This window comes from Anolis sagrei, chromosome 2, assembly GCF_037176765.1.
Source record: "Anolis sagrei isolate rAnoSag1 chromosome 2, rAnoSag1.mat, whole genome shotgun sequence".
Taxonomy (NCBI): Eukaryota; Metazoa; Chordata; class Lepidosauria; order Squamata; family Dactyloidae; genus Anolis; species Anolis sagrei.
The window spans coordinates 173591027-173611455 of record NC_090022.1 but is presented as its reverse complement, the minus strand read 5'-3'; the positions used below and the strand labels follow the sequence as shown (position 1 = coordinate 173611455).

At 40.9% G+C, this 20429-nt stretch overlaps 1 protein-coding gene across 11 annotated transcripts in view; it reads right to left on the bottom strand.

The window, feature by feature from the left end:
• Positions 1-20429, bottom strand: part of HUWE1 (HECT, UBA and WWE domain containing E3 ubiquitin protein ligase 1) — a 158633-nt gene that overhangs the window by 80805 nt on the left and 57399 nt on the right. For 8 of the 11 annotated variants that reach the window (XM_067464157.1, XM_060763275.2, XM_067464156.1 and 5 more), the window contains 12 exons: positions 19881-19987; positions 18621-18798; positions 18439-18530; positions 18021-18232; positions 11780-11837; positions 11036-11248; positions 5378-5623; positions 5128-5261; positions 3204-3304; positions 1394-1588; positions 1051-1267; positions 771-893 (listed from right to left, as the gene is read on the bottom strand). In XM_067464157.1, the coding sequence (XP_067320258.1) occupies positions 771-893; positions 1051-1267; positions 1394-1588; positions 3204-3304; positions 5128-5261; positions 5378-5623; positions 11036-11248; positions 11780-11837; positions 18021-18232; positions 18439-18530; positions 18621-18798; positions 19881-19987 (1876 nt within the window). The remainder of the gene's footprint in view (positions 1-770; positions 894-1050; positions 1268-1393; positions 1589-3203; positions 3305-5127; positions 5262-5377; positions 5624-11035; positions 11249-11779; positions 11838-18020; positions 18233-18438; positions 18531-18620; positions 18799-19880; positions 19988-20429) is intronic. The other 3 variants (XM_067464161.1, XM_060763281.2, XM_067464162.1) reach the window with 1 other exon arrangement.

Here is a 20429-nt window from a genome sequence, read left to right as displayed (position 1 = left end):
AGCCAAGAATTTATAGCTCCACACTGATACCCGTGGAACCGGTACCCCCAGTTTCATCTATCCACATCTGACAATATATGACCTCTAGGAATATTTTAAGTCTTCCAGCTGATTCTATGGCATGCTTATTCTGGAAATTATTACAGAATAATGTTACAGGTCCTAGCAAATTCATAGAGAGTATACTTCTCTAGGAATTTTCTCGGTCCAGCAAAATTAATTCATTTCAGTACAGTTCACTATTACAATGGTCAAACACACTGTGGTACCTCAAATGTTAGCCCTGTTTCTGCATATATCTAACCACCTAGTTCTGCTATCAGCTCTAGTTTTTGATACAGAACATATACCATCTATCTGTCTCCATCTACATGCCCACAGAAAATCATGCTATCTTAAGAAACTAGAGATATCCAATGCAGTTTTCTGAATCAGCGCCTCAAATAACCCCAGGAATATGCCAAGAAACCAAGATTTTTTAAATTGTGCTACGCTATCTATGGTAAGTTCAGGAACACATCCTCAGTATATATGGAGGTTGTACACACCCAATACTTTACCCTTGACAATCAGACTCAGCCATAAATGACAGAGAATGATGATAACGACTACAGAAGTCATCACTTTTCACTCTCCCTTTCAACATGAGAACTTTCCTTTGAAATAATTTAGTAAATCTAAAGCACAACCTGAAACAACCCCTTTTTCTAGAAGTTACAAGTTCTACCTTCAGTCTCTTAAGTTTAGAGAGGAAGTAATAGGCAGCTTACTCAAACAATGCATTGTGGCCGCCAGAGCACAAGAACTTCTGTAGCATAAGGTGGTAGGGATATTTTCTCTCATCAAACAGCATTGGTGAAGTGAAGCCCACAGAACAGATGAAAAAAGTCAGCCTAGAAGAAAAAGTGGTTTGGTTAGTCAAACCCGCAATTGAGAAGGTCCTGCAAAACCCAACAATGGATCCCTTGCACCTCTTGAAAACGGCAGCATTTCCTCCTACCTACAACTACTGTTGAGTGCAGAGCAAAAATTACACTGAGCAGGACTCACCGGAAGCGGGGTGTGGGTGTGTAAGGTGGGGGCTGCCAGGAAAGTCCCTTTGTGAGGAGCTTGGTTAAGGCTGATGCAGTTGAGCGTGCTGCTGGTGTGGGAGCAGTGGTGGTGCTGGCGGCATGGTGGCTCCGGCGTTGTCGCACTGGGGAACCCACGCACAGCTTTACCAGCAAACCAAACAGCTCAGCCAAGGCACGGCCTAACCTAGAGGAGGCTGAGAAAAAAGACAAACGAGTGTGTAGATGAATTACAGGGCATCTTCTATCAGATTCATCACCAGGATACCCCTCCCCTCCACAATCTCTCTTCTTAACAGCTCCCAATAATCTTTGGCTCTCACCCGACAAAAGAGGTTTGATTTGCTTGATCCTGGCTGCCATAGCTGGGGTGATCTTTGACTTTCCCTTGGGGTCAGAGGAACTCGGCTCATCTGTTTCCATTGGCGCCAATGTGTCACCATCTAGACCAATTCCTTCTAGCAGACCCTGAGCAGAGGACTCTATGGTCCCTGCTGCCACCACTTCTGGTTCACTATCTGCAGGAAAAAGATGTGTTATATTAGTTGTCCTGGATACTTACACATCTAGATCAAGGATCCATAAAAACATAGATCTCATAGTCTATTTCCCCATCATTCTACTCAGAGGAGGGCAACTAAAATGATCAAAGGACTGGAGACCATGCCATATGAGGAGTATCTTTAAAAACTGGGTATGTTTAACCTGCAGAAGAGAAGGTTGAGAGGAGACATGATAGCCATGCACAGGGTGCAACAGCTTAACTTCCATGTTTATATACCGGTATGAATTCACTGTAACTGTGACTTCATTTTCCTCAAAGAACCAATAATTCCAGCTGAGGAAACAGCACACCACACTGTGATTTTTAGGTGAATGCAAAGCCTTTGATGCAATTCCCGAGGATTGTTGTCAGCCCAGCAGCACGTTTTGTTTGTTGACGGATCCACACAAATGAAAATGGGCTTAATCACTAAAAACAACAATAGCGTCCTCAGGAACGACTTTGAGAAGAACCTCACACGTGTTCCTCTGAGAACTGAAGTAACGTTCAGAAAGTTCCTGCACAATCGCCATCTTGTAAGGATGGAAATGAAGATCATCATGAAGAATTCTCCTCACAGGAAGTCCAAGGGCAGACGCATGTTTGTGCGCAGAACGCAGTGGTGATCGCAACATTGAAGCTCTCACTGCTTCAACGTTCTCAGGTGATCTAATGGGCCTTCGTCTTGTCGCACTTGCAGTTTATCTGAATGTAGTGACCCACGTCACAACTGATTTCCAGTCCGGGACAGGGCCAATGCGGCCACATTAAAGCGATCCCAAAAGGCGCGCTGGGTTGCGATAACAGAACATCCACTCGAAAAGTAGGCCTTAATGGCAAAAGCACACTCCTCACTGTTCCAACACATGATGGCGACTGAACTGTGTCAGGACAAAACTTTATACTCCTGCCTCTCGAACGAGACCACTAGTGTTCCGCCTTCAACTGACTGAATGGCGCGCATTTTTAACTCTAATGAAAATTTATGCTGCCGCACCCTGTATAAATGTGTGAAAGGATGTTATAAGGAAGAGGGAGCAGGCTTGTTTTCTGCTGCCCTGAAAACTAGGACTTGGAGCAATGGGTTCAAATTACAGGAAAGGAGATTCCACCTGAACATTAGGAAGAACTTCCTGATTGTAAGAGCTATTCAGCTGTGGAACTCTGTGCCTCAAAGCGTGGTGGAAGCTCCTTCCTTGGAAGCTTTTAAACAGAGGCTGGATGGCCATCAATTGGGGCTGCTTTTCCTGCATGGCAGGGGGTTGGACTAGATGGCCTATGTGGTCTCTTCCAACTCTATTATTCTATGATTCTAGGAACTCCAATTTCATAAATTCAACTATTCAGGGGGAAAGATAACAGGCAGCAACACAACTGAGGAAAATGGAACAAAATTCAAATTTCACAAAGCAGTGATATCTTTATCCTGCCAACTCTAAAGAAACTTGCATAATGTAATACAATGTAATGTATTATACAGAAAAATACTTGTTTATAAAGCTATTGTCCTTCCAACTCCATTGTACACCTACAGTGCATACATCATGGAGAAACATCTGAAAGGTGCAGAATCTACTTCTTAATCATACCTGCTTTTTTGGCTCCCTGGGGAGCATTGGGAGCTGGTTTCTCCTCCTTCGGCACCAATTTCTGCATATCAGCTTGGCCAAATTCACAACCTGAAGGCAAACTGCAAGTATGGAAAGACATTGATGCAAAACACACTCATCATCACACAGGGAAACATATTCAACAATCTTGAGAAAGAAAATGAAGTATTCTTCAAGTGTCATATAATATGGCACACAGGGAGCCAGGCAAGACCTTTAAGACCTATAAGCTACAGTAAATGATGCTTACTCCCCATTCCCATATGGTCTTCTGCCCATCACTTCTGTACTTTTTGCCAATTTAAGCCCCACCAGGTGTTTTGGACTAACTGAAAGAATTGAGCGAGATAAGCCTAATTAGAATTGCAAGAAATGCTGCAGAGCTGCCAGAGAGACTTGGAAACAAGTCAGAGCTCAGCTTTGCTACTACTGCATTCTTCCAAAGGTACTTGCTTCAAAATGGGAAGGAGCATTCCCCTCATTGCTCTTTAGGCTCCTTTACTTGTCTAGGGGATATGAAAAGGGGACTTCCACTTTGGAAAATCTGGAGAAGTGCATGTGATGCCATGCTCAGTGGATAAGACCAGAAACAAAACTGCTGGACATTACCCCGTATAGTCCGGCATATAAGAAGACTGGGTGTATAAGACGACCCCCAACTTTTCCAGTTAAAATATAGAGTTTGGTCACCTTAATTAGTTAGTCAAACTCTATATTTTAACTGGAAAAGTGACTAATTAATTAAAAAAGAGCTACAAGGATAAGTTTTTTCTGATATAATTATATGGGTAGAATTATTGGGGAAGTTCAATAGATGTATGTAACCCATTGTTTTTGTATGTAAGCCACTGTGATGTCATACCCAACACTATCCCCCTCCCCCCACCCACATCACCACCTTACCCCTCTCCCAAACTCCGTGAATGTATACATTTCTACCTGTCTGTTGTAAGTGTGTGTCACGAAAGAAAAAAAATTACAATAAAGAATATTTAAAAAATATATAGAGTGAGTTTGGGATATACTTGCCGTATAAGACTATCCCTCTTCCAACGCACACCAAATAAAATTTTTAAAAGCATCAGATCTGATTTCAATATGGTAATTTTCCTATTACTGTACCTCCTTCTCTGCTTCTCAGATCTCGCACATGCTCACCAGCAGCACTTCACTGCAGTTTTCAGGAGCAAGATCTGAGAGGCAGAGGAGGAGGTACGGTAATAGGATACAAGGGCGGGCCAGACAGGTAAAAGTGGTGTGTTTTTCTGGGCCCAGAGCCACTCTATCTCTTTTTTCCATACCCCGGGCACCCCAGACGCCCTCCACTTACACCTTCCCGGTGAGGTGTCCCTTCACCTCACCATCGGGACCGCATTAATTCCACGAATCCTGATGAATGGATTTTCTTCTACTGTACTTGTACAGCGTCGCCCTTAATGCTTTCATACAGTCGCTGCATACGGCAGGGATGCAGCCACTGCCATTTTTGAACTCTCTCCACAATATGGAGCAACCACAGATTCTCCAATCTGGATTGGAAGTTTAAGCACCCTCTCTATAAGGTGACTCCCGGCGTATAAGACTCCCGGCGTATAAGACTACTCCCGCATATAGGACTCCCATGCATAAGGCTACTCCAGCGTATAAGACGACACTCGTTTGTAAGACTATTCCGGCATATAAAATGACCCCTGACTTTTGAGAAGATTTTCTTGGGTTAAAAAGTAGTCTTATACGCCAGGATATACAGTAATTTAAGCTCTTGGTTTTTCTCCTTGTCCAGTTTCGTGATCTAAATGGTTTGGAAATCAATTCATTTGCTATCCATCTCAACCCAACATGAAATATGATAAAAATATCTACAACACTAAAGCAAGCCTCTAAGACCCAAGATGCCCTGTACCTGTTTGGTGTGCATAGCGACAGCAGCACAGTGCTTTCCCAAACCAATGAACAATACAACTGGCTCAACTTGCTCAGCACGCTCAGGCCCAACTGAGATCCCCACTGGTTTACAGAGATAGCTCGGATCTCACTCTAGAAAGGAAGAAAGAAAGAGGGTACGTTACTGAGAAGTCAAAGGTAGACTCTGCTGGCAGAGTGTAGCAGCCAGAACAAGTGTGACAATAAGAGGGCAGGAAAAAAGTTCTTACTTGTCCTACACGGCAGGTATGCACAAACATCATGATGTAAGCATGGGCAGCAGTCAGGGCATGAAGCAGAGGAGTGGCCTGAGCTGAGAGAGTAGCATCAGCCACATTGCCAGCACATGCCAACTCCCGCAGCAGGACTGAACCGCCAGGCGCCTCAATAGGCCGGTGAAGAGGCTCCAAGGAAGAAAGGATGGAATCCAACTGAAGCAGTCCTTCCTGCAAGACCTTTGGCTCATGGGAAAGTGTCTAGGACAGAGAAGATAAAACAACGCAGTCTATCAAATGAAGCACAGTTGGTGTAGATTTCTACCTCAAAAGCACCCACCTCATCAAATTCTTGTTCAGGATATTGACCTGACAGTAGTGGCCTCTGGCTTATTGAAAAACTCAATAAAGCACCATTGCTCTCTGCTGCAGAAAATTATGGAAGTTTTGCTGAGTGAGCACCGGGATAGTGGCACAGCTGGCTGAGTGTCAGCTGCATTAAGATCACTCTGACCAAAAGGTCATGAGTTCAAAGCCAGCCCGGGTTGGAGTGGGTTTCCAACCAATTGTGTAGCCTGTTGTTGACCTTTGCAACCTGAAAGACAGTTGCATCTGTCAAGTAGGAAAATTAGGTACCACCTTGTGTGGGAAGGCTAAATTAACTAATTTATGAGGCCATAAAAAAAGACTCCAGCAAAGCACTCCAGCAAAAGCATGCGGGGAATGCGGAAGTACTTCATCAGTGTCGCAGATGGACGATGAAAAGCGACAGCTCCCCTGGTGGCCAGAAAAAGTTAAATAGCCTCTGTGTATGTCTGTATACGTTGTATGTCAAAATTGGCATTGAATGTTTGCCATATATGTGTGCACTGTAATCCGCCCTGAGTCCCCTGCGGGGTGAGAAGGGCGGAATATAAATGCTGTAAATAAATAATAATAAATAAATGATATGGCTAATATTGGAAGCCTTTGTATTGACTTCAAGCTCAGAACCAACAGGTGGTATCAAGCATCATGTTTTCCCATTAACTAAGCAGGCACCTTTGTACATCTGGATCCCCCTCTGGCTGAGGAGCATGCCACAAGAAACAATGAAACACATAGACATGCATACATATGCATGAAGATATACACTGTTCATCCTACATTATTAAAGTTATATTGCTGATGTCAAAAGGAGATGCACTATCAGAACACTGTTCAGGTATTGGTCAAAATCCTGCATAGTACACTAGGTCCGCATATGGAATTACATTACAGCTGGCCATTCCAACATTCCCTGGCCTTCCCACTGAGCTGTTGCAGCCCCGCAAGGTGGATGGGGGGGGATGTAAGACATGAAATGATTACGTCATCCAATGAGCTCCATAAAGGAAGTTTGTCGATTATGTAATAATTTTGCTACAGGAAACAGACAGATGTTTCTCCAATGCCCTCCCACTTTCTATACAGCATGAAATGGCTGTGGGAGTACTGCAAAAACTCAAAGGTAAGCTGGGGGTGAGACTTTGGTCACTGCAAAGGGAGAAGGGAGTAACAACTCCCCAATGACCAAAAGCAACACAAATGGGTATATAATGGACTACAGAAACAGGGTGCCAACTTTAGTCTATGTATCACCACTAAAACACAACTTATTTAAGTTTTCTAGCACCCTGTTCCAGTTGATAGATGCTGAATTAATGCTGCTCAGAACACAGCAGTTCTGAATTATAAAAATTATTCTGTGGGGGTGGATGATCATATACACTTCCCACATCAGTATTATATTACATGGCTTTAGGTTCCTTCCAATCAATCTGATCATATGGAAGCACTGGCTGCACTTGCAGAAAAATAATTCCACCTAATGAAAAATAATACTATGCATGCCAACATTCAACAGGGCTTCCCCAGAAGGGGTCAATACCATAATCAAAATCCAACAATGAACTATGAACTCAGTGAGGAAAATAAAGTTTCTCAAGTTCACAACTCTAAGAAAGTGATGTAACACCATAGAGCAGGGGTCTTCAAACTAAGGCCCGGGGGCTGGATACGGCCCTCCAAGGTCATTTACTCACCCTCATTCAGGGTCAACCCAAGTCTGAAACTACTTGAAAGCACACAACAACAACAATCCTATCTGATCAGCCAAAAGCAGGCCCACACTTCACATTGAAATGCTAATAAGTTTATAGTTGTTAAAATTGTTCTTCATTTTAATTATTGTATTTTTAAGTGATTTTTGCACAACAAATAAGATATGTGCAGTGTGCATAGGAATTCATTCATGTTTTTTTCAAGTGATAATCCGACCCTCCAACAGTTTGAGGGACTGTGACCTGGCCCTCTATTGAAAAAGTTTGTGGACCCCTGCCATAGAGTGTCATTAGCAGCATTCCTCACGTTGAAAAGGAAAGCTGATATTCCTGAAAATAAATAAGTTTTGGGCACTCAGGAATACATGAACAGGTTGAAAAGCACCAACATCTTTAACACAAGATTTCCCTCCAAATATCAATGGGGAAACATAAGTGACAGGGAAGACTACTAAATGGGAGCACTCTCTGTTTACAGATATCAATCCAACATTCAGAAGCTGTGCAAGGCCATAGACAAGGAACATTGAAGGAATTAAAAAACACCATGGGCACATGAATACTAAAGGCTCTATGAGATGCTAACATAATCAACCCAGCACTAAATGTTTAAAGAACTGACCAATTTGTTTCTAGCTGCAAACAGACTAAGTCCCCTCCTGCAGTTGCACACTCTGGCTACATAAATTGGGGCACATTACAAAGGGTGCTACTACTATCTCCTGCTCTTTACCAGAAAAAAATCCCTCTCAAGCTGATGAATATGGCATGTGGGAGGTCTAGGAATCATTTAACCTGTCACCAGTCAGGCCATCTGAGTGTTAAATGAGAATCTAGGCCTCAACAGAAATGGAAGCCAAGGCAAATAGGCATTTCATTGGAAATATTTCTAATGCACACCTTCCTTGGTTTTGAATTTATACTGTCCTCTTTTCTAGGGTTCATTAATTCTTGTATCTGAGCAATGCTCTCTATTAGGCGTCACATTAAAACTTCTCATATTTTGAATTGATAGAAAATATTTTTGAAAGAGTTTCAAAATATTTTTTACATATGGACAGAAATGTTCCCTGTGAAAACTTTAATACATAATTTTTAAAAAACCAGATAGGGGAATGGGGTGGAGTACTATGATTTGTGGGCCAAGGCTGATGTACTCACAGGTTGCTATCCCTGCAAAACCTCACTGGATGGGAGCAGGTTAAGTCTGACCAAAAGTGTAAAATATTACTATTTGCTGATTGGTGGTTTCTGTGCATTGCTGCTCTGAGTTCATAGGAAGAACTTGAATGCCGCATGGTTTCAGATTACACTACCTGGGAGGGCACTATGACAGAATGAATGTACCGTATTTCATCGAATCTAAGGCACCATCAAATGTGAAATATATCCTGTTTCTGAAACTTAATTTTTTAGTAAAAATCAAGTTTCTTGTAATTTTTTACAAGAAATTTTTTGTAATTTTGTAATTTTTTACAAAATTACAAAAATTTGTAAATTTTTTTGATTTTTTTTAAAGAATTTCTTCTCTGTGTACAAAATCTTTGTGTGTGCAGCTTTATAGTTAAATCTTCCCAGTGGAGTGAGATGAAAGTGTGAAGGAATTTGGAAGTCATCTTGACTGCATGGGTCTATTTCATTAGGTCTATGGATGCACTGTAGAGCTGGAGGAAGCAGTGCTTAATTCAACCAGACAGTAAACGGTCATCTGGCTGGGATGGAAAACAAAATGGAGGGGTCTGGCAGAGCAATTTGGGGCTGGGGAATATCCTCCTCCTGCTGCTGCCCTCTCAGAGGTAAGACAATTCTTAAAAAAAAAAAACCAACCCAAAATTAGTGAATATAAGGCATACTCAAATCTAAGGTGCACCCTGTCTTTGAAGCCTCTTAAAAGTCAGAAAAAGCTCAAATTAAGATTTTTTTGAAATAAGGTATATTCTAATGATCAACATTAAAGAAAACAAAATTTCAACTGAATACTATGTGCCAACTTTCTGTGGAAAGGTGTTTGCTATTTTGCTGAAAGTAAGGTGCTGATCTTTAAAAAAAACATCAACAAGGCATGCCTGGTGAAAATCACCTTGATTTCTTATGTTACTTGGAATTAATAATACTTTTGGTACAATTGCTTAAATTGCAATGAACAGATTTTGCTTCCTTAATTTTCTCTCTAGTGCAGACGATGCAATATTTACCCAGTTGCTAAGGAATATGTCTGAGAAATATTATTATGATTGGCCAAAGAACTGTGTATGTAGCATTAACAAAGGAGGGGGGAGCACACTGCTTTTTGTTTCATGTTTTCTTAGACACTATTAATAGCACCACTCACTCCCATGTAAGAAAAGCAGCAGCATAGTGGCCAGTGCTCCGACATAGGAAGATTAAGCGGCTTGGGTATATCTAGAAATAGTAATCTTTGATATGAGAGACTTCACTACATTGATGGGTGCCAGAATCTCAAGAATGCCAGAAATAAACTCAGTAATTAATTTGCTCTTTCTCTGGGTCTTCTATGCTTTAATCTTCAACCATAAACCAATGGTTGGGCTGAATCCTGATGCAAATTAAACCCCAGGAGACCCTTCATGATGTTGAGAAGACCTATATGATGATTAGTGTACAAATACTGTATACACTCAAAACTGTAGAGCAACTATAACATGGATTTCCACAGGCCTCCACTCACAGCCTCCATTCAGTAGCCACAGTTGTTTGAACAAAACTTGACAATTTTTTCAGTCTCCGTCATTTACAGCAGTTTGAGCAATGTAACATGACCGAATAAAAACCCCTAAATATTCTGTAGCAATATAGCCCCAGTTCCACAACCACAAAAATTGAATTTTGTAGTTGTCATCATTTCTGCAAGTCACACAAATCTATACGATTATGTTTTTACTGTAGTGTGCTAACTTCTGTTTTCAAGTCACCTAGAACAGCCAAAAACTGTTAACAACTCAAGGTCTACTCTCTGGAAATTTTATCCACTTAACTTCTGGCCTATTTCACAGGACACAGAGACATGTTTTGCAAGAACAGAAAAGTATAATCTTGGTTTGATTTTTAAAACCCCGTAATACAAAAACTCTGAGATTAAGTAACTGAATTCTGCAACTATTAGAACATTCTGTGAATTTTCTGTGATCCCAAAAATTAGTATTTTGTTCAGTCTTGCTGTGGTATAATAATCTTGACTGTTTATCTGTTACAATTCACTCCTCCTTCTTTGTTTTTCAAATCTGAGTTTTTCAAAATTGGACAGCTCTATGAATCCATCCAGCAACAGAGATTTGTTGCCCACCTCTTTTACAGCATTATATATAGGAAATCTCTGCATGTGAAGATATGGAGGAGGAGGAGGTACAAAAAAAAAGTCTCCACACAAACTACACTCCCCAAATGCACGATGACCATTAAATGGGCTTCTTTGCTATTTTAACTAACAGAACACTTTGTCAGCTGTATATTATGGTCAACAGAAATTTCTAGCTGATGCATCTTGGAGGCTGAGAGTTTCAGCAGCTGGGAGTTAACAGCAGGATTTCCAGAGGTTTGTGTGTACTTCCAACTTAATGGCAGCAATAATTACCTTCTGGAAAGGGAAATGTTGTATTCTCCTCCTTACCAATATGGATTTGCAGACTCCAGCCACAGCTTGGCATGCTGCTGAGGTGGGGAAGTCTATAGGCAGATTGGGCAGGCCCAAGATGGTGACTAGAGGCAGCAAGCCCTTCTGGTTCACAAACTCCTGACAATGGTCATCTGTCGTATTGTTGCTGAGAATCGACTCCACAAATTTCATCTAGGAAAAGACAAAAGACAAAAAACAAGGAAAGGAACAAAATAATGTAACATTTCTTATAGTACAAAAGGTTGGGTAAATAAGTTACTCCAAGTCCAAAACGACAAAAAAGCACGGAGTGTTCTGAACAAAGAAAAAAAGATTATCAACATATTTTAGGACATATCCTGAAATCCTCTTTCTGATCATATTCGTTCTGTAATCAAAGGAGAAACATTTCCCTGGAATCTCCCAAGATCCAAAAGACAATTTATAAAGCCAATTCCTTCTCAATTTTTGATTTGATTTAAGCACAGTAATACAAAAACTCTGAGATTAAATAACTGAATTCTGCAACTATTAGAACATTCTGTGAATTTTCTGTGATCCCAAAAATTAGTATTTTGTTCAGCCTTGCTGACACAAAGTATAAACAAAACTAGCACAGGTGCCAGTCAATACGGCTTCAAGCATCAGAGTTTCTTCCCAGACATACTGGATTCTATACTGCCAAACTATGCCTCAAGTACCATGCATTGTCAGAGAACTTACCACGTTAAGGATGTAGTCCATGAGTGGGATCGGTATCCGTTCTTCTGTCCCGACCACCCTGGAAAGTTTTAAAAACACCTCATCAACTTAAGCACTTCAAATATTTGTATAATATCCTCTAGCTATTTGCTTATGGGTAGCAGAGGTGGCAGTTTAGAACATAACCCAGCTCCCAAATAGTGTTTTAATCAATCACCAAAATTGAGGCTCACCGTGATTAGTCTATACATGGTTTTTGGTACATACAGTCTCCAGCCTCTGCATCTTAAGATACATGAAAAAAACAGATTTCTCAAAGAAGCAAGCTGAAAGAATGGGACTACCACTGTTCATCCTGCTTCTTCCAACAACAGCAAAAAAAATTGGAGGGCGGTGCCATGCCAAGACTGCGGCAAAACCGAGCCGAATGTAGCCCGGAATGCATCAGGGTGACAAAAGATATCAGGACCAGGGGGAAAATAGAAAAAAGATCTGAGAAGGGAAGCAATGCTGCCCATTTTGGCTGCTGGCCTCAAAATGGATTAAAGATGGCAATGTGGCAGGGACCATGAATGGTCAACCGCCAGGCGCCATGGAGTTCTGCAGCAAAATGGAGTTGGAGAAAAAGAGAGGAGGAGGGCAAGAAATTGGGCAGTGACGTAAAGCGCATGCTCCGTACAGGGTTTGGTCAGGAAAGGAAGACAGCAGTCTGACACAGACAAGGAGGGGCCAGGCAGAATGTGAAGTGGGTGGGAGGGGAGCAGAGGATATTGGGCCCTCTCCAGTCCCATCAGGCACCTGCCACATGGCAGCAGGGAAGCCAAAAGGAAATCCGGCCTTGCAAGTTTGGCCAGAAGAAACATGGCTGCTTCCCTGGAGCTAGGAGAAAGTTTAACTGTTTCTAACCCTCACACACATAGGTTTGACTTCTACTCTCAACAAACACAATACAAAGACACCAAAAGCTTAATTTAAAACAGCCTTCTATGTAAACAGAAACCCTCAGTCTAAAAAAAGCTCAGCCCATTGTTTCTTAAACCAGCACACTGCCTGTAAACCTGAACTGTTAGGGCAAACCTTTCAGACCAACGCTAAGCGTTCCACCCTGCCCTCCCCCTTTCATGCCATCTCATGGCCAGCTGGCTCTCAATGTAGGATGGCAGTGTCCCCTCTGCCATTTCTCTCTTGGCGGCATCACACAATGTTGCATACGCAAACACACACAGTACTGTACAGCTAGGACTTGATGGGGTTAAGAAACCCCATAGACAGGAAACTTCAGAGTTCAGAAGTTTACAAAGAAACAGCTGGCAGACACTCAGAAGCTGGAGAAAAGCTTGCCAAGGAAATTCTGAGCCAAAAGAGCCTCTGAGCAAGGCCTTCCATGCAGCAATGGTGCCAGGGAGCAAGGGAACAAGCGCAGCTCTGCCAAAAATGCTTAAAGTGACCCTTCATCCAACATGTAATCCTGCCTTTTGCAGGACTAGTAAGAGGCTTCTTGTCCTGAGAAATAAAGCATTCATTGCTCAGGTTTGGTCCTAGGAAATGTCCAGTACCTCGCAGAAACTCTGGAGGCAACATTGGTAAGTTACTACAGAGCTCACAAAAACTCAGCTACACCCCCCCCCCCCCGTAGAAAACATGTTCTAATATTGTATAGAACACGAATCTCTTTGTTGTTGTTGTTTTAAAAAAGTACTTTCAGCAGCACCTGGATGAAGAATGCATGGATCAAAAAAGGAGAAAAACCAGCTCCTAACATTTTTACTCCCATGTATGCCCTACTGAAATTTAACAGTTCCTACTTCCATCTAACACTGAATGATCCCAGTAGCAAACATTTTTTCAGTCAGCAAATAAAATGAGATGTTACATTTAGTTTTTAATTTCTGGTTGGAAAAAAAATCACCTGGACTTTAAAAAGCTCCAAACAGAACGGACTTCTTCCCATGTCCCTTAGTAGGCATGAAGGGGAAATCTAATGCAAACCAATTTTTAAAATGGGGTAAATCTCCAAGAATCTAAAAAACGGTCTGGAACAGCACATGCAGTCCATGTGTTGCATTTTGTTTACCCCAAGTGGGGCCATTTCAGTTTATGATCTGAGTTTCAGCATTCTCCTCCAGTTCTTCAGGAAATTGTTCTGCTCAAGAATCTGATCTACTATTAAGCAAGTAAGAAAACAAAATTAACAAAAAAATAAGCTAGAAAGTGATGTTGGACACACTAATAATTCAGTCTATCCTGCAAAACTAGTTCAGACACTAAAAACTAACCCAAATGATGATATTCTAAGCCAAGGGTCCTTAAACTATGGCCCGGGGGCCGGATGCGGCCCTCCAAGGTCATTTACCCGGCCCTCGCTCAGGGTCAACCTAAGTCTGAAATGACTTGAAAGCACACACCAACAACAATCCTATCTCATCAGCCAAAAGTAGGCCCACACTGCCCATTTAAATGCTAATAATTTTATATTTGTTGAAATTGTTCTTCATTTTAATTACTGTATTGTTTTAAAGTGTTTTTTGCACTACAAAAAAGATATGTGCTATGTGCATAGGAATTCATTCAGGTTGTTTTCAAATTATAATCCGGCCCTCCAACAGTTTGAGGGATTGTGACCTGGCTCTCTGTTTGAGGACCCCTGTTCTAAGCTTTCTGAAAGATATTCAGGAATTGTATAGATCCAAGGAAGACAGGTTCTGCCCTTTGATAATTCAAGATATTAAAAGGGCCAGAAGCTCTTAGCTAACAACTAAGATCCACTGGCTTGCCATCCTGTTGACAGAGACAATGGTTCAAAACTTGGAAGGCTACATTTTTCAAGTTTTATTGACTGGCAACTTTAAGAAATAAGTTGTTACTATTGTTAGCCACTAAAAAGAATTGTTACAATACTTATTACTACTGAGTTGTCTTTTTAAAAAATTATAATACAGTGTATATATTCAGGTCTATAAATTTTAGTCAAAAATTAAACCCAAAAAACCTGGCTCAATTTATCCATAAGTCAGTCTAAATATTATACCTTAACTCTTTTTCAATAGGTACCATCCCCTTCTCTGATTAGAGTGCTGAAAGGTAAGTTTGTCCTGGGAGAACCCCCAAAAAGCAGCAATTCTTTTACTCTCTCCAAAGTGGTTCTGCTTCTGGCCTTTTTTGAATGGCTGGGTAGGAAAATGGCAGCCAGGGCTAACTTGTCCCATGAGAGATGTTGGCACTTTCTGTTTTTCCACAAAATGATCCTCAACTTAATTCAGGGATCATATTAAAACCCAGAATGATGACTTTTGACTTATACACATTATGTATAATGACAACCTTTACACACAAGGTTCATTCATATATGAGCTCATATGGTAAACAAAGAAGAAAGTTGAGAGAGTATCCACACTACTCAATTATAGCTATTTCACACAACTTCACAGGCCATAGCTCTATCCGGTGGAATCCTAAGGTTTGTAGTTTGGTGACTTACACTCTGCTACAGGTTTCCAATCCACTCTCTTGTATTACAGTGTGAGAATTTAATAGAGGATTTTATATACTTCAAGCTATAAATCCTGTAATTCCAGAAGGTAGATGCCAAACAGTCAAAGTGGAATCAAAGTGCTATAAATGTAGACACAACTCTAGTCTTAACATATGAAATAATATTTTAATTTAAACGAACTGGAATGAAGTTATGAACTAAGTAAGGTCTTCTTTAGCATTTACTAAATAAAACAGAAACTACACGACATTAACCATGTACAACAAGTAAAATATAGAAAGTATAATATACACAAACATAAAAATAGGCCTGTATATGTATTGTCAAAGGCTTTCATGGCCGGAATCACTGGGTTGTTGTAGGTTTTTTCGGACTATATGGCCATGGTCTAGAGGCATTTTCTCCTGACGTTTCACCTGCATCTATGGCAAGCATCCTTAGAGGTAGTGAGGTCTGTTGGAACTAGGAAAAAAGACCTCACTACCTCTGAGGATGCTAGCCATAGATGCAGGCGAAACGTCAGGAGAGAATGCCTCTAGACCATGGCCATATAGCTCGAAAAAACCTACAACAACCCAGGCCTGTATATGTTTACTTCCAGAAAAAAGCTTTGCACTGACCTTTTAAATAGTAGACTTGAAACAAGTAACTGGCATATAAATTATACTGAAGGAAGTTGTTTAACCCTTCTGCTTTTTATTTAACAAGAACAAGCAATCAAGATATGCCCCTACTTCTTACTATTAATATATATGCATAGGTCTTAGGAAAGTCTGTATTTATTTTATTTCATACTGTTTCTTTACAAATACACACACATCTCTCGACAAACTGGCCTATCCAATGATCCTTTAGTGGACAGTAATATGTAATTCTTCTAGATAAAGAGACATGATGAGATAACTCCTAAAAAAGTTATCAAGCGGCTATAGTCACATTTTCCCATCATACATTTAAGGGTTCTGACATAAAAGTCATTAAAATTAACTAAGAAATTGGAGGAAACACCAGAAATGGAGGAATGGATCGTGAAACTGACGGAGGTGGCTCAGATGGACATTCTGATGGGATTTCTCCAGTCAAAAGACCCTTCGGAGTTTAGGAAAGACTGGGAACCATTCAAAAGGTGTTTTAGAAAGAAATACTATTTCAATGTAGGGGCTTCAAGTTTGACTATTATAAAATCTAAATTTTCATCACATTGTTTAACTTCCTTTCTTTTCCATAGTATACGTATTATGGCAGAACTCTTGAGATGTAAATGCTAAGTTTGTGTTTAGAAAAGGTATTATATATGGTTGGCAAGGAAAGGAAGGGAAGGGGAACAAAGAAAAAAAAAGAGGGGAACAGAAAAAATATTTAAAGAAAAAATACGGAATGCTATTTGGACAAGCTGGAATGTTACAAAATTAGAAATAAGTGATTCCTGAAAAGGTTAAATATGTTGGAATAATGTTAATGAAACATTTGATTATAATTTTAAACATCTTTCAATTAATGAAAATTGGTTTTTTTTATAGTTATCCATGCTTATGTATGAAAAAAAATAACTATGGAACAAAGCTTTACATTTCCTATATTCTGTCCACTACTTTCTGCCCTAAGTAATCCAATGGAGTGAGAGTTTATTCTATAACACAGAAATGTTTTATTCATGAAATTTTAACATCTTGCCTTACTAAATGAGACCTAAAGGCTAGTTCAAATGTAGTTTTTTCCCCCTTTGGGAGAGATTACTTTCCTGAAGGAAAAAAAATCTGGATTGCACACACACATTTGTATTTTAACATTTCTTCCTTATAATCATAGAATCATAGAATCAAAGTTGGAAGAGACCTCATGGGCCATCCAGTCCAACCACCTGCCAAGAAGCAGGAATATTGCATTCAAAGCACCCCCGGCAGATAGTCATCCAGCCTCTGTTTAAAAGCTTCCAAAGAAGGAGCCTCCACCACACTCCGAGGCAGAGAGTTCCACTGCTGAACAGCTCTCACAGTCAGGAAGTTCTTCCTCATGTTCAGATGGAATCTCCTCTCTTGTAGTTTGAAGCCATTGTTTCGTGTCCTAGTCTCCAGGGAAGCAGAAAACAAGCTTGCTCCCTCCTCCCTGTGGCTTCCTCTCACATATTTATACATGGCTATCATATCTCCTCTCAGCTATATAAACTCATAATATGTTTATATAGCACTATCCCTTATACATGGTGCTTCGCATCAGCAGTTTAAAAGGTCTTTAAAAAACACATTATCAAGGAAAAGGAGGTGGGAGATTGTATGAACCCCAGCAGATGTTGGCTGCTGGGATGTAAGGAGGGGTGTTTCATCAGTTGCTGGGCCTAGGCATGATGAAACTATGCTTGCCTACTCTCTCATCCACAGGGTTCTTCAAAAGTCTCTTGTGTCAGTGTTAGTGGAATCTGAATTTGGAACAGTAAACATTTAACTCATTCCACCTCCATGCTACATCACCATCTGCGCTGAGACTGCTGGGTTTGAAAATCAGGCACCATAAAACATGATGGCTTGCTCTTGGGAGGAAAAACAAAACCCGATGCCACTCTGGATGATATTCAACATACTTTTCAATATAGAAATGGCTGCCTGGATATTTTGTCAAGGATCCATCCACCTGCTTTCTGAATGTTAGCATTCATCAGATTTTAAACTTGATAGAAGAGGAAAAAAGGAACAGCTATATAATTTCCATCTGTCACTTGACACATACATGCACAGGAACACTGTAGAGTTACTTTTGATCTTTGTTACTTACTGCTGACTGGATTCCGCTTCGCTTTGCTGTGTGGCATTGAAGCTCTGCATGGCTTGCACTTCCTCCTCCTCTTCATCCTCACTGGAAGCCTCCTCGGCCGCATGAGTGGAGCGAGGTGGAGGGGCTGTGGCTGTTCCATCAGCCTTCTGAATTGAGGGCTTCTGGCAGATGTACTTGGGGTCTCGTCCCAGGTTGCATATCTCTTCTAGTAACTGCAGAAAATTGAAGAGGCATGTTAGCACAGAACACACTCACCTTGTTAAAAACTTAACTTAGAAATCAGGCTGACCTCTGGGATGAAAGAGGGAGAGGCAATAGAAAAGAAGACAACAGTAGTGTGCAGTGTGAAAGGCTGCCATAATTGAGAAGCATTAAACACAGCTCTGCATTGAGGGAAACATCTTCCTTTCCTTCCTACCTTAATAATGGCTGTGGTAGCATCTGTCTTGAGTGTAGGCTGATGCCTCATGAGCTCATCCACAGCACTTCCAAGATTGGAGGCAGTGTCCCCTAAAATGAATACAAGGATGAAATTAGCTCCAAGTCTTCCTACACGAATCCATGGCACTCTGACATGCCCTCTTGCCCAAAGATACGTACCAAGTGGATCTGAACTACGACGCCTCCTCATTGCAGGAAGGTAATCTGGTGAGAGGAGAACTTTAAAGAGGCGTTCAAATGGCTGACACTGGACAAAAGATTGGAGGCCTCGAGCATTCAGACACAGTGCGCTAAAGACATTGGGGAGGGAACCCAAGACTTCCCGTGTGGCAGGGACCTGTCAGGAGGGATACACACAGATTTTATTGGCAAATTTTAAAATATTTTTACACATGTGTGTTTGTTATATGTATTTTACTAGTGTTTGTTTTACTTTACATTTTTTTCTGAATGTCGCCTAGTGGCTGTTTTAGGCCTACAAGAATCTGTTGTGGCATGTTTACGGCGGACTTTGCAGAAGATGCTTCAGCTGTACTTCACAAAAAGGACAATCAGCTTGTTTAGCAAGCCTTGCGCATGCTGCTTTGTTACCAGTAAATGTCTGATTTGTATACCTATTTTATCTACCTGTATATCTGGAATCACATAGAAATCTTTTGACTCAAAAGGGGTCCCGAGTAGAAACATTTAAGAAGCTCTGCTCGAGAACAATAGTGTCCCAACTTTAGGTCGTCGATGTGTATGGGACTCCAATGTTCAGAATTCTGGGAGCTGAATTCAAAATACTTGTTCTAGAACAGTGGTTCTCAACTTGTGGGCCTCCAGATGTTTTGGCCTTCAACTCCCAGAAATCCTAACACCTGGTAAACTAGCTGGGATTTCTGGGAGTTGTAGGCCAAAACATCTGGGGACCCACAGGTTGAGAACCACTGTTCTAGAACCTTCCCCCAAAAGAGATATTTAGAGACTGACTGTTAAGTTCTCCAGTATGAAGGATTTTTTCAATAGTGGCCTTTTATACAAAATGGAAATCTGTCTCACAAAAAAAAAGAATATAACAATTACTTCCCTAACCCACTTATTCAAGCTGCTTTTAGATTCAGAAAGAAGTACGGGTTTAGTATGTATGTGGCACTTCCCAGCTCTTCACATCCTCAGGTCACAGAGTCACACGAACACTTGTAAAGTTAACATTCCGAAAAGATACAGCTGAGCACACCGCAGACTTAATCAACATGAAGTCCTCTTATCAAGTGTACTCATTTGTAAAATAAAGCAATTTGCATAAGAAAATTGACAACTACTGCAATAAGAACTTCAGAATAAATTATTTCACCCCGGTCTCCCATATATGAAGAAAAAAGCTGTGTGTGTATGCATGTGTTTAACATAGAAACATACTTTCAAAAGGGCACTTACATCTTTTATAAGAAGAGCATGCAACATGACATCTGTTAGGCCATTATCCTGTAAGGATGACAGCAGTGAAGGCTCTTGGAATACGAAGACTGTTACCACTTCAGTGGCTGAAAGGAAAGAGCACAGAATGAGGGTATTCCCTTGTGCTGCAACTGGATGTAGTTTCAGGTTGCCTCAAGATCATGGTACTGAATTCTGAGATATGTCACTGCTGTAAGATCAGCTTTATTGGTGGCAAATCATACAGCACTTGGTACACATGAGAGAAGCATCTCAACTCTTTTGCTGATAAGATGCAACATTCTCTCACAGGCAATGGTAGAACAGGGCTCCAAAACAACTGATCTGACCCAGACTATTCCCAGTTATCAATTCAATTTTGCATCGGTGGGTATATGAGGCCAAAAGCTGGGGTTTGCGCCCTCCAGGGTGAGGCTGATAGCAAATTGACTACCAACTATTACACAGTGTAGAAACAAACAAATAAAATCAGGGTGTGCAAGTACAGGGTGAGGCAGCATAACTTCCTTTATTAAAATGTGTGCCATT